We start from the raw sequence: 14,167 nt of genomic DNA, 5'->3' as shown, positions 1-14,167 counted from the left end.
AATAAGATAAAGTAAAAATGAATAAAACTCTGGAAGTTAACTAAATCATTTCTCAATGACTTCAAATAACGTTCTCTTTTATTAATTTAATGATTTGTCATATTTTCTTTACAGCCCTGGTATATCTTTTACTTTTTCTATTTCTACATCTATTTTCTGAACTTCATAATAATATATATAAATCTACCTTTGAAGTAGAATTTTTTATATATATTCTTTTATTGCGGGCTCTTACATCTCTGATCACAATCCATCCAGTGTGTCAAGCACATTTGCACATATGCCGCCATCATCATTTTCAAAGCATTCTCTTCCCACTTGAGCCCCTGATATCAGCTTCCTATTTCTTCTCCCTCCTTCCCCCACCTATCCTCCTTCCTGAGCCCTTGATAAGTTATAGATTATTTTTTCCCATATCTTACATTGTCCTCCATCACCCCTCAACCCCTTTTCCGTTACTCATCTCCTTGGGATGGGGTTCTAGATTGATCCTTGTGATCTCTTCCCCTTATTCTCCCACCACCTTCCCCTTATCCTCTCTATTCTCATTGTTGGCCCTGAGGGGTTTATCTCTCCTGGATTCCCTGTGTTGCAGGCTCTTATCTGTAGCCGTGTGCATGTTCTGGTCTAATCCGGTTTGTAAGATAGAATTGAGGTCATGATAGTGGGGTGAAGGAAGCACCAAAGAACTAGAGGAAAGTTGTGTTGTGTTTCATTGGTACTATACTGCACCCTGACTGGCTCGTCTCTTTCCTGTGACCCCTCTGCTGTGAGGGGATGTCCAGTTATCTACAGATGAGCATTGGGTCTCCACTCCATAGCCCCCTTTCTCCCCTCCCCCGACCATTCACCTTGGGTATGGTTTTATTCTGGTTTTAGATGCCTGATACCTGATCCCATTGACACCTTATGATCACACAGGCTGGTGTGCTTCTTCCATGTGGACTTTGTTGCTTCTCAGCTAGATGGCCACAGGCCTTTAAGACCCCAGATGCTATATCTTTTGATATCTGGGCATCATCAGCTTTCTTCATCACATCTCCTTATGCACCCATTTTGTCTTCAGCTATCGTGTAGGGAAAGTGAGCATCACAGAATTCCGGGTGTTAGAACAAAGTGTTCTTGTGTTAACGGAGTCCTTGAGTTTAGGCCCAATGTTCATCTGCACCCTAATTCTTAACATATAGATATGAGTACATAGTTCTATTCCCCTCTTATTATGTACTTTTACATATGTACATGCCTGTATTAAGTCTCTATAAATGTCCTCTGACTTCTGTTTCTTTCCTCTATTTCCTTTTTACTTCCCACCTGTCCCACCATCAGATTGGACTTTTATTTGGGTTTAGTAATTCCTCACTGTTTCATTGTCATTGATTAAGCCCCATTAAGCTTCCTACGACCTTCCTTCCATTTTATTTTAGTACACTTGTTCCCTTGTACTTGGGTTGGTCCCCACCCTTCCTTTCTCCCACCTGCTCTTGTCCTATATCCTCCCAGAACCATTTTCCTGTTCTTTTCATCTCCGAATTATTTACCCAACCTATCTTATCTAGATAGACATGCAGATACTTGAATAAGTGCAAAGCCAAATAAAACAACAAAGGAAGTCAAAGCCACCACACAAGAATAGCAAAAAGAAAGCTGCTGACAAAAATGGAGAAGCCTATAAATAGTTCAAGGTCTATTTGTTGGCCTTTATGAGTGTTTTCCAGTCAAGTCTGATGGGGTGCCACACTCTGTCTCCCATGTGTATTTTTGGTATTCCCTGGGGGTTTTATCACTCTGCTCCCCCTGCTGCCCTGCTGCATACCCTCAGTGCCTGGACCCAGCATGATCAGGTCAGATCGTGCACTACTACCACACTGTGTCTCCAGTGCTGTCCCCCATAGCATCATGGTTCAGTGAGTGATGCTCTGTCCAGTGGTGGGGACAGCCCTACAGTCTTCCCCATGCATTGTCTGCTCTGAGCAGGAACATCGTCCTTGGGGCCTGGTGGACCAGGAAATCCTCTCCTCCCTCTCCATCCCTTCGCATTTCTCCCGTGTGCTCTAATCCAACACGCCCCTCTCCCCTAGCTGTAGCCTCAGTGTTGTCCTCTGAAATACATTCTTCTGAGGGGGGGTGAGTGATCACATAGTTGGCATTGGGGCCGGCCCCACAGAACTCTCTGTTGGTTTCCTGGTACATATCGGTATGTGGTATTCATGTCTTGGTGCACCGGGTTGAAGCCTGATCTCTCCTCCTGTGGAGATATAAACAATACCCTCCCCTTGGGTGGATTAGTGCCCTACTCCCCCCTACCCATGACTTTTTATTTTTATTTCTATTTCTTTCCCCCTTTTATTTAGTTGGCTGCTGTATGTATCCCTGGATTGGGTTTGGCCCCTGTTGTAGTTGCTGGACCTCACCCCAGGGTTGTATGTATATAGTAGCTTTTCTCCAATGCCCCATTTTTTTAAGCTTACCTCAGTGGACTCATGTTGTACTTGTCCTCTTGTGCTTGGCTTACTTCCTTTAGTCTGATTCCCTCCAGTTCTTCCCATGTTGCAATGTTCTTCATGCATTCATCTCCTCATTTTAGTACTCCATTGTTTGTATGTACCACAGTTTTTGGATTCATTCACCTGTTGATGGAAATTTGGGTTGTTTCCAAATGCTTGCAATAGTGAACTGTGATGTAACGATATCTGGTCTTGGTTTGTTCTTGACTTTTCTGGGTATATGCCCAGAAGGGGGTTTGCGGGGTTGTATGGTAGCTCAATCTCCATCAGTTTTAGAAATCGCCAAATTGATTTCCATAGTGGCTGTACATACCTACAGGTCCACCATCAGTGGACAAGAGTTCATATCACCACAGCCCCTCCAACACTTGTTACTTTCTGACTGGGCTATCTTTGAGGGTGTTAGGAGGTATCTCATTATTGTTTTAATTTGCATTTATCTTACGGCTAACAATCCTGAACATTTTCTCATATATCTGTTGATCATTCGGATTTCTGCCTCTGTGAAATTTCTTTTCAGGTCCTTTGCTGTTAGTTATTTTCTTATTGTAAACTTGCAAAGTATTATAGATTTTAGAAATAAGGCCTTTATCTGATGTGTCATTGCTAAAGATGTTTTTCCAGTCTATGGGCTCTCTTATTTCTCTCTTGGTGAAGTGTTTCGATATACACAGGTGCCTTATCTTCAGTATATTGCACTTGTCAATTTGTGACTCCTCTTTATTTCCCTATTTCCAATAGCCTATGTATTCCCTGGGCCAAGTCTCAGGTTTGTCCCAATTCCCTCATTAAGGGCCCTAATAGTTTGAGGTTTTACTTGAAGGTCAGTGATCCACCTGGAGTTTATTCTTGTGTATGGAGTGAGTAAGCATCTTGCTTCATTTTTCTGCAGGTAGATATCCATTTTTTCCAGCACCATTTATTGAAGAGGGCTTCCTCTTCTCATTTGATATTTTTGGAGCCCTTATCAAAAATAAGTTGCCTGTATGCTGATGTTTTTATTTCTGGGTCTTCAGCTATTTCCCATTGGTCTGAATATCTGTCATTATACCAGTACCACAGTGTTTTGATTACTATGGTTATATAATATGTGCTAATGTCAGTTAGAGCAAGCCCCCCCACTTTGTCTGTCTTTTGCAGACGTTCTCTGCTAATTTTGGGCTTCTTCCCCCTCCATATGAAGTTGATAATCAGTTTTTCCAATTCTTTGAAGAAGGATGAGTGGGGACAAGATGCATCTTTGTCTGGTCCCCTTTTTCAGTGGAATCGTTTTCATCTTTTCTCCATTGATTACCATGTTGGTTGTTGGGTTTTCAGATATAGCTTGTATAATATTGAGGAAAATTTCCTTCCATTCCTATCTTCTTGTGTGTGTTACAGTAATGGGTGTTGGATGTTTTCATATGCTTTTTCCACATCTATCAATATTATCATGTGTTTCTTATAATTTTTTATGTGTGGTGAATAATACTAATCGTCTTTCATATGTTGAACCATCCCTGCATCCCTGGCATGAATCCCACTTGCTCATGGTGAATTATTTGCTTTGGGATTCTGTTATCTTGCATTTTGTTAAGGATTTTTGCATCCTTGTTCATAGAGATGTTGGTCTATAGTTCTTGATTCTTGTGGGATCGTTGCCCGCTTTAGGTATCAGAGTTACAGTAGCTTCGTAGAAAGAGTTTTGGAATTTTCCGTCTTTTTCTATGTTCTGGAAGAGTTTGTCTAGGATTGGTGTCAGTTCTTCGTTGAATGCTTGCTAGAATTCTCCCGTGAAGCCATCTGGCCCAGTTGATTGTCCTTTTTTTTTGGTAATCCCTTGATTACCTTGTTTACTTCTTCCATTGCTATGGCTCTATTGAGGTTCTTGATGTCCATCTGGGATAGTCTAGGGAAGGATTGTTTATCCACGTATTTGTCCACGTCTTCCAAGTTGTTGAATTCATTAGAGTACAGGCCATCTTAGTCCTGTGTAATTATCCTTTTGATTTCATAAGGGTCCGTTATAATGTCCCCTGTCTCATCCCTCATACTTCTACTGAAATGTGTCCCTTCCTTTCTTTTGTTAGGTTTGCCAGTGGTCTATTGATTCTGTTCATCCTTTCAAATAACGAACTTTTAGCTGTATCTTTTCCATAGTTTTCTCATTTTTTCTCTCCTGTATTTCAGCTCTGATTTTTATTTCTTTCCTTTTTCTATTAGTAGAATTGTTCTGGTGACTCTTCTCAAATTGGTTTAAGTTTTGTGCCAGCATATCAACCCCAAGTCTCTCTTCCCTTTTTACGTGTGCATGTATTGCTTTCACCCTTCCTCTGATAAATGCCTTTGCTGTATCCCAAAGGTTTTGATACGTCATATTTTCATTCTCATTGTTGTCTAGAAACTTCCAGGTTCCTACCCAATCTGGGCCAACACCCACTCCTTTTGCAATAGAGAATTATTCATCCTCCAATGTTTGCCCTTGTTTTTTATCGTCCTTTTGTTGATTTTCAGCATCATGACACAGTGGTCAGAGAGAGACATCTGAATAATCTCTATGTGCTTGAATTTACTCATGTTCAACTTGTGTGATCTATTTTTGAGGATGTTCCATGAATACTTGAAAAGAATGTGAAATTATTTTCATTTGCGTGGAAAGCTCTAAAAATCAGGTCAGGTAGTCTAATTGTGCTATTTAGATCTAGATGTAGCCTCCTTGTTGAGTTTCTTTCCCTGTGATCTGTCTTTTTCAAAGAGCAGTGTATTAAAGTCACCTACTATAATTGTGGAGCCTATGATTTTTCTTTTCATTTTTGGAGGGTTTGATTTATGAATTTCGCAGGTCTCTTGTTTGGCGTGTATATTTTTATTATGCTCACTGGTTCTTGGTCTACTGTTCCCTTGAGCATTATACAGTGCCCCTCTCTGTCTCTTGTTATGGCTTGTACCTCGAGATTATTTTTGTCGAGATTAAGATTGCTACCCCAGCTTTTTTTTGCATTGTCATTTGTTTGGTATATTTTTCTCCAGCCTTTAATTCTCAACCTGTTTTTTTTTTCTGCAAGCTTGAGATGTCTCTCCTGTAGGCAGCAGAACAATGGGTTATGTTTTCTGAGCCTGTCTGTTAACCTCTGCCTTTTAATGCCTGAGCTCAGCGGATTGATATTCAGTGTTATTATTTCAATCTGTGGACTCTGTGATGTCTTGTGCCTTTTGTGTTAGGTGTTTTCCTACTTACCTTTCTCAGCAGTTTGTGTTGTGTGTGTTTATGTAGTTCTTTCTTGCCATCTTTCCACTGTTGATCTAATGCTGTCTTGGGGGCTATTTTCTCTTTATAACCCTCTGGATGGAGTTGTTCTGTGTGATAGTCTCCTATTTGTGCTTGGTGAGTATTCATCTTCTGCCTATACTGGGTCATCAAGGATTTTTTGGTAGGGATGGCTTTCTTTTTACCTATTTTTTGAGTGTTTCCTTGTCTGGGAAAACTCTTACTTTTCCATATATCTTAATAGATCATTTGGCCGGGTATGTTACTCTTTGGTTTGCATTATTTTCCTTCAATTTTGGGAATAGGTTACTCCATTCCCTCCTCTTCTTCATCGTGTCTGCTGATAGGTCTGAATATGTTTTTGTTTGGGTACCTTTATAAGTGACTATTTATTTTTCCCTAGCTGCTCTTGGGATTTTCTCCTTTTCCTCATAGTTGGATAATTTAACCATTATGTGTCTTGGTGACTTCTTCTTGGGATTCAGTCTGGCTGGTATTCCTTCAGCCTCCTGAATGGTTGCCTGATTATTATTTATTAAGCTGGAGAAGTTTTCCTTTAAGAAATCCCTCGCTAGTTTTGCTGTTGACTTCTTTGTTGTGTCTTATTCCGATACTCCAATTATTCTTCATAGCATCAGATATGGCTCTCAGGTTGGTGAAATAGAATTTTTAAGCTCCTAAATCGAAGTACCTTTTCTGCAAATAATTTCACTTAACGTGAACTGTTTAGAGTGATGTGCTAGAGAATATTTTAAAGTAAGTCCATGCCGTAATTTTCCCATTTTTCCTAACGAACCATGGCTATTTATTATGTCTGCTTTATTCATTATAATGAAGCATGTTTTAACAGATTCTGATTTTTACTTCTAAACCTGTACTGTTTACAATCAATGTTACTATTACAAAAATTGTATATATGGTTTGGAAGTCATTCATTTCATATTTAAAATACCAGGAAAAATTACTTTCCAATTAGAAGAAAAACTAGCCAGTATTATAAAGAATTTATAAAGAAATTTGCTCCTGTATTTATCAAAAGAGCTTTTTTTTGGAGGGGGGTAGTAATTTTTTTATGTTTATATACAGAAAGTACATTTAAAATATTTCATGCTGAAATGTTAGTTAGAGAAGATCTTTTGTAAACTAGTTCTTTAAGCACAGAATGTATGCATCATCTTTGTCAATACATACAGATTTCTGGGATGAAAGACTTAAATAAATGACTCCATGACTGGATCATTTCTAAAACTACCCTAATTTTCATAGGGTTAGAAATAATTGAGCACTGAAAAAGAAAGAAGAAATGCTTTCTTGGCTGAGCATGATAGTGGGAGAAGGGGAAAGTAAAATGAAATAGAGGAAAGGACTAGGAGGCAAAGGGCATTTATAGAGGTCTAAATACAGGCATGTACATATATAAATATGTATGATGGCAAAATAGATCTATGTGTATATATTTTTAGGCTTAGTATTAAGGTACAGATGGACATTGGGCCTCTACTCAAGTACTCCTTCAATGCAAGAACACTTTGTTCTATTAAAGTGACATTCCATGATGTTCACCTACCCAACATAATTGCTGAAGACAAAGCGGATGCCTAAGCAAATATGGTGAAGAAAGCTGATGGTGCTTGGTTATCAAATGATATAGGATCTGGGATCTTAAGGTTTGAAGATAAATTAGCGGCCATCTAGCTGAGAAGCCACAAAACCCACATGGAAGAAGCACACCAGACTGTGTGATCATGAGGTATCTATAGGATCAGGGCAGGCATCAAAGAACAAAAATATCATTATGAATGAATGGAAGTGTGGAGTGGAGACCCAAAGCCCATCTGTAGGCAACTGGACATCCCTTTACAGAAGGGTCACAGTAAGGAAATGAGGCACTCAGGGTGCAGTAAAGCAACAATAAAACATACAACTTTCCTCTAGTTCTTTAATGTTTCCCTTTGTCCCACTATCATGATTCCTATTGTACCTTACAAACCAGGCTATACCAGAGGACTTGCAGTGGTACAGATAAGATCTGGAAACACAGGGAATCCAGGACAGATAAACCCCTCAGCACCAACAATGAGAGTAGCAATACCAGGTGGTTAAGGGGAAGGTGCGGTAGAAAGGGGGAACCTATCACAAGGATCTACATATAATCCCCTCCATGGGGGACAGATCACAGAAAAGTGTATGAAGGGAGAAGCTGGACAGTGTAAGACATGACAAAATAATAATAATTTATAAATTATCAAGAGTTTGTGAGTGAGGGAACAGGCAGGGAGGGGAAAAATGAGGAGCTGACACCAAGGGCTCAAGTAGAAAAAAATGATATGAGAATGATGATGGCAACAAATATTCAAATGTGTTTGACACAATGGGTGAATGTATGGATTTTGATAAGTGTTGTATGAGCCCCAAATAAAATGATTTTTAAAAGAAAAAAGTGTCTTTCTCATGAGTAAAATTTCTGTTTATTTTATATTACTGTAAGAATTATGTTACTATGTAGATTTATGGCATTACAGGATTATATAGAAGCTGAAAGTAAATTCTTGTTGATGAAGATAACCATCCAAGAAAACAAAATTTGTGAAAACTTTATGTCTTTAGTTTATTTTGGACGTGGCTTACTTCGGTGTGCTCAGAAAAGGTAAGACTTTTAACTAACTTGAGACTTCTAAATACCAAATTATCAGGCCATGGCAATGGCTCATTCCCGACATAGGAAGCTAATGCTTTAGAGTTTCACAGCTCTGTGTTCAAATACATTTTCTATTAGTTAATCTAATTCATGATCCTAGGAAACGTGACGTTGTTGAGTCTTAGAATATTTTTAGTATTTAAAATAGAACTAATAACATGAGAGGACTTCAAAAAGGTCATGAAAAAATGGAATTAAAATTAAATAATGTAATTTTACCCAAAACTTTTGACACCCCCTTATAATCCATATCACATCAGATTGCTGAAGTGATTAACACAGTTCCCAGGGCATTAAAATGCTGTACTTATAAATAAGTAAGAGTTCTAATGACCAATACTATCCCTATCGATGTAGGTTTTTAATGTATAAGTGTACTCACAAGACTTAAAATTGTCTTAATGTTGAGTTTGGGGAACATTGAATATTATATATGTGGTAGTAATTTCCATTTGTCCATCGTTTCTCCCTTGAGTAGATTCTCTCACGTCCCTGAGTTCTGGGATTTGCTATACTGCCCCACAGAAACTCTCAAAACTTTGAGAAGATGTCTCAAAGTGGTGGGTCCTTTTCAGTCTTACATCTGAAGATCAGGCAGAGGAGAGATAAAGGCAGAGTCCAGAGCAGAACCCCCAAATGTCCAAAAGTCGTAGCAGGTCTTCGTGCTCACTCAGGAAATAAAGATTTGGTTCGCCAGGTGAGTGGTGTGTGCTAGAACTGTACAGTTGGTGTTAGGGGCCACTGAGTTGGTTCTGGCCCATAGCATCACTTTATACAACAGAATGAAACCTGCCCCGTCCTGTGCCATCCTCACAATTATTCCTGTGCTTGATTCTCTTGTTGTAGCCACCGTGTCAGTCCATCTCCACGAGGGCTTTCCTCTCTTCCCACAGCCCCTCCATTTACCAACATGATGGCTTTCTCTAGGGACTGGCCTCACTCATGACATGTCCATGGCATGGAAGATGAAGTCTCACCATTCTTGCCTTTGAGGAGCGCTCTGGCTGTAGCTCCTTCTAAGACAGACTTTTTGTCCTGTTGTCAGCCTTGGGTGCTTTCAATATTCTTTGCCAGCACCAGAATTCAACCTCATTGATTCTTCCTCGGCTTTCCTTCTTCATGTGTACAATGGTACCAGTGTATTTACCCCATCCAAGGAAAATAGAGGATAGTGTCTCAATCACACCCTCTGTTATGGTATAATCGAAAATGCCCTCAAGGAAACAAATGGTATGACTTGGTTCACACCCTCTACTAAAGTTAAGTCTTAATCCCACCTTAATCTTGTCTCTGGTGGAGTATTGGTTACAATTTGGGCTACAATCAATCGTCAAGGCCGGAAGTTTGAAACCACCAGCCATGCCTCGGGAGAAAGATGAGGCTTTCTACTCCTGTAAATGGCTAACAGTCTTGGAAACTCATAGGGGCGGTTCTCTCGTCTGTAGGGCTGCTATGCTACAGCATCAACTCGATGGCAGTGGTTTTGCTTTTGGCTTAGTTTAACCCTGCCCATTAGTATAGTGGAGCGTGTCCCTCTAACATGGGACTATAGCCACAGGCATATAGTTCAGAGTTTTGGGCCGATCACATAAGGAATTAGGGCTAGAAGAGCCATATTAATTATAGTTCATGAAATTGGACAGGGGGTCCTTTCCAGATAATGTGCTCACTTACAAGGAGAACCTTAGCCATTTGTAGTGCTAGAGACCCTTAGTCATTTCTCGTAACAATATTCATTTCATTTGCTAGCCAGCTAGCATATTCCAGACACCAGCGATACAGTGGCTTACAAAAAGCAATTTTATCCTCATGTAGTGCACAGTATAGTGAAGGATATAGGTCTTAATTCATTAAGCAGTCATGTAAATAATCAATTGTGAAATATTATAAAGAGATGTAAAAGAAAATACTGTGAACCACCACAGTCTGGTTTTGGGACTCAGAATCTTTCCTTAGGAAGCAATGCATGCTGTAATAATGTAAGATGAGCTCTGAGGGGTGAGTGAGGGGAAGTTTATTTGTGTAAGCCCTGTGATAATGGCTCTTTCCAGACATTGGAACTCTAAAAATATCACCCAAGAGACAAGCCCCTGGTTCTTTCTGATTTATCATTCGCCTCTTTGGACATGTATGCTTTTGACATGCTGAACTATTTAGGAGACTTCTCATTTCATGTCCACTATATCTGATTTATATGTTGTCAATCATAAGTTGGGGCACTGCCGTGCATTGCAGAATATCGAAATGATCAGTCTATATTGTGACAGAGTAGGAGAATTAACATAGCCCTAAGTCCCTGGGTGATTCAAATGGTTAACATGCCTAGCTGATAATCAAAAGACAGGAGATTAGAGGTACTTAGGAAGGATGTGTTGTTGATCTGCTTCTGAAAGATCAGCCATTGAAGAAGCCATAGAGTGCACAGTTCTAATCTAACACCATGGGGTCACCATGAGTCAGAATCAACTCAAACAACTCATTTTAAGACAAAGGATGTATGCAGCTGCCATTCCCTAAAATAGGCAAATTGCTTGTTATTCTTCTAATTGATAGGTATTAAAAGAAAGCATTTTTCAGATTATTGACACTAGAAATTTGTGGTCCAAAAAGGAAAGTTGTATGGTAACCTTATTTTTTTACATCTGTCCCTGGCTTCTAGAGGAGTGTTGACATGAAGCTTTTTAAAGATAGTAGTGCCCTTCTCCTTCTGTGTACTCATACATTGATGAGTGAACTATCCTTTGGACGTTTCCAGGAAACACAGGATTATGGTGGATTCTATAATTTATATAATAAACCCAATCTAACACTTCCATCTCCCTGAGCTTTTGGACCGCAGTAATAGACTGCCAATAAAGTCCCACCATTTCCACCTCCCTTACTATAGGTCACTGATGCGCTGGGGCTTTGAAGAGCATCTCAGCTGATTTCATTAGTCCTTACTTACTTAATTAGTCCTTAATTACTAGGATGATGTGGGAGAGTTGTTTTCCATCAGTAAACATCCTGACTTAGGCTTATATTTGCTCATTGTAAAGTCCACATTCATGCATGTTCTGCCGGTACATATTAGTTAAATTCTGCAATTGTAATGATAAATAAGTTTTCTTTGCCTGGACAGGGACACTTTCTCCCCACTTGCCCTTGTCTTACACATGATCCTAGAGTGATTGGTCCGATAGGAATGAGCAGAGAAGAGAGGGCGTCATCTTTGGAGACATCCATCCCACTTGTTATCTGCATGTAGTCCCTGAGTGAATGGAGGCTGCTCTCTAGCAGGAAAAAGGCCTTTGCCGGCTAAAGGGCTCAGAAGAATTTAGGAATTCAATGTTTCCACGAAAATCTTGTTAAGCCCCTATGTCATATCCCATGGCTCATCTCCGCTCTTTGAAAACCCCTGTTTTATCATAGCGGTCTTGCCAAAGACCATGCGTTTGATCTCCTTTAACATTGTTCTACCTTGATGCTTCTAATCCTGGCCCTGATTTCAGGGTAGTCCCCTCTGATGATTAGAGAGGAGGTGAAGTCTCACTAAATGCTATCTTAAAGGCCTTTCTGTCTTTGACAATATATCCTGATTTGACTAGTATCCTGTCAAAGTTCTGAAATCTTTCTCTTTTTTCATTGTTCTATCTAATTAATAAAGATTATTTTATAGGAAATATGGTCAAATGCTGTTGAGTTGGTTTTGACTCATCGTGACAAGCAGGACCCTATCTATGTGTAGCAGAATGAAATACTACCAGGTCCTGTACCATTGCACAGTCGTTGCTATGTTGGAGTCGGTGGTGCAGCCTGTCCAATCCATGTTGTTGTGGCTGTCGTTTTCACCCACCCTTTATTTTACCAAGCTTTTCCAGGAACTGTATCTTCTGATAACATATAGACAGTACATGTGATGACTGCAGATTCCATGGCCAGGATCCAGCTTACATAGACCTCCACGTGACGTCTCTGTCTTGTTTTAAAATGTTTCCGTTTTTAAGCACTCTGAGGTATTTTGCGACAGATCAACCCCATGTTACCATGCCATTTAATTTCTGGACTGCTGCACCTATGCTGTCGATTGTGGATCCAAATAAAATGAAATCTTTGAAAACTTCTGTCAGGGTTAACCCACCCCTAACACATCACCACGAGTCCGGTAGGTGCAATTGTACAGTGATAGTAAGTAAAGATTATAGTAAAGTCACAGAGAGCATGAGAGATAGAAGACAGATTGAAATAATGGAGTCAGACACATTTCATGGTAGCATGCTCATCCATCTCAGCCTCACTTGGTGGTCCACATGGAGAGAGAGAGATATTTATTACTAACCACGGCTTTTATATTTCTGGGGTGCTGTAGCCCCCCTAATTACAGGTGAAGACATATGTCACAGGACAGGGCTGTGCCATAAGTAATACAGTAATGGGAGGGGGTATTCTAGGGGTATCAACATAATAGGAAGGGAGGTAATGGGGGTGCATATGTGACAAGATGGGCAGATCCTAGATTCAGAGAGGCAGCCTAACTTTGGATGTCACTGAGCAGTGAGGCTCACTATAGAAACCATCATCAGTAGGGTGTAAACCCATAGCCCATTGTCCTTAACACCAGGAAGTGGACCCTGCCTGTGGTGGGACCAGACAGTAGTCTGGCAGCTGATTGCCTTCAGGGAGCTGACGTGACAATCATTTACCATTAGCTGCAAGCAGTGTCCTAAGTGTAACATACATTTGGGGAGACGGGAGACACCTTTCTGTGTCCCACAAACTTCAGTATTTTTCCCATTTATATGCTTATCGGTCCAGTTGTGAATTGTTTCTTCTTTATCCTGAAGAGGATCCCTGGTGGTTCAAGCCCACGAGGCATTCTTAGAGGCTTTATTCTCCCAGAAAGATGATAGGCGTGGCGACCATAGGCAGCAGTCTCGTGCTGTCCCCTAGGGCCCTGATGAGAGAAGATCTACGTGTTGGCAGTGGGTCTCATCCTGAGGTGTGAGCCACATTGAAGGCTGTAGACTTTGACCTTCTGCAGGGAGTGTTTCCATTCCTTCTCTTTCAGTAAGCAAGGTTCGCTTGTCTACACATGGCAAGTTCTTAACACAACTTTTTCCAATTCTGATTGAAGATGAGTCTCTTTAAATAGGCCACAGAAACCTCTGGCTTTCAGAACGTGTCCATGAGTTATTGTTGACTGACCAGTGCCTGACATTCCCTTTCCTCAAAGTAAAACCAAGCAACTCTACAAATCCAGTAAATTACTGTTCAGTCCTGCATCACCCCATAACCTACTGCCTCCCTTTCCACTTGTAGTTTATTCCAATCTACCGTAGGCAAGATTTTTAGTATTTGCATTCCTCTGTAGTTCAAACTCAACAACTGTTCGGTGGGAGAAAGATGAGGCTTTCTTCTCCCCAAAAGATTTATCGCCCCAGAAACACACACTTGGCCTGTTCCACCCTGTGTCCTATAGAGTCACTATGAGTCAAGATCAAGTCAATGACTGTGTGTTTAGTTTTGGCTTGGTGATGAGTCAGGATCGGCTAGATGGCAGTGGGTAGGGTTGCCATCCCCTTACTCTCCTTTCATAAGGAGCCCTGGTGGCACAGTGGTGATGGGCTCAGTTGCTAACTGAAAGGTCAGTGCTCCATTGGAGAACTGTGTGGCCATCTGGATACAGTTCTACTCTGTTCAGTCGGAACTTTGGGTAAGGGTCATCTCATCAACAATGGG

The 14,167-nt window shown here is 40.5% G+C and overlaps 1 protein-coding gene across 7 annotated transcripts in view; it reads left to right on the top strand.

The window, feature by feature from the left end:
• Positions 1–14,167, top strand: part of DZIP3 (DAZ interacting zinc finger protein 3) — a 117,394-nt gene that overhangs the window by 50,387 nt on the left and 52,840 nt on the right. For all 7 annotated transcript variants that reach the window (XM_075542556.1, XM_075542557.1, XM_075542559.1 and 4 more), the window contains one exon: positions 8,274–8,398. In XM_075542556.1, coding sequence (XP_075398671.1) covers positions 8,274–8,398 — 125 coding nt within the window. The remainder of the gene's footprint in view (positions 1–8,273; positions 8,399–14,167) is intronic.

This window comes from Tenrec ecaudatus, chromosome 2, assembly GCF_050624435.1.
Source record: "Tenrec ecaudatus isolate mTenEca1 chromosome 2, mTenEca1.hap1, whole genome shotgun sequence".
Lineage (NCBI taxonomy): Eukaryota > Metazoa > Chordata > Mammalia > Afrosoricida > Tenrecidae > Tenrec > Tenrec ecaudatus.
The sequence above is the reverse complement of the archived record's forward strand: the minus strand, read 5'-3'. Positions and strand labels throughout refer to the sequence as shown.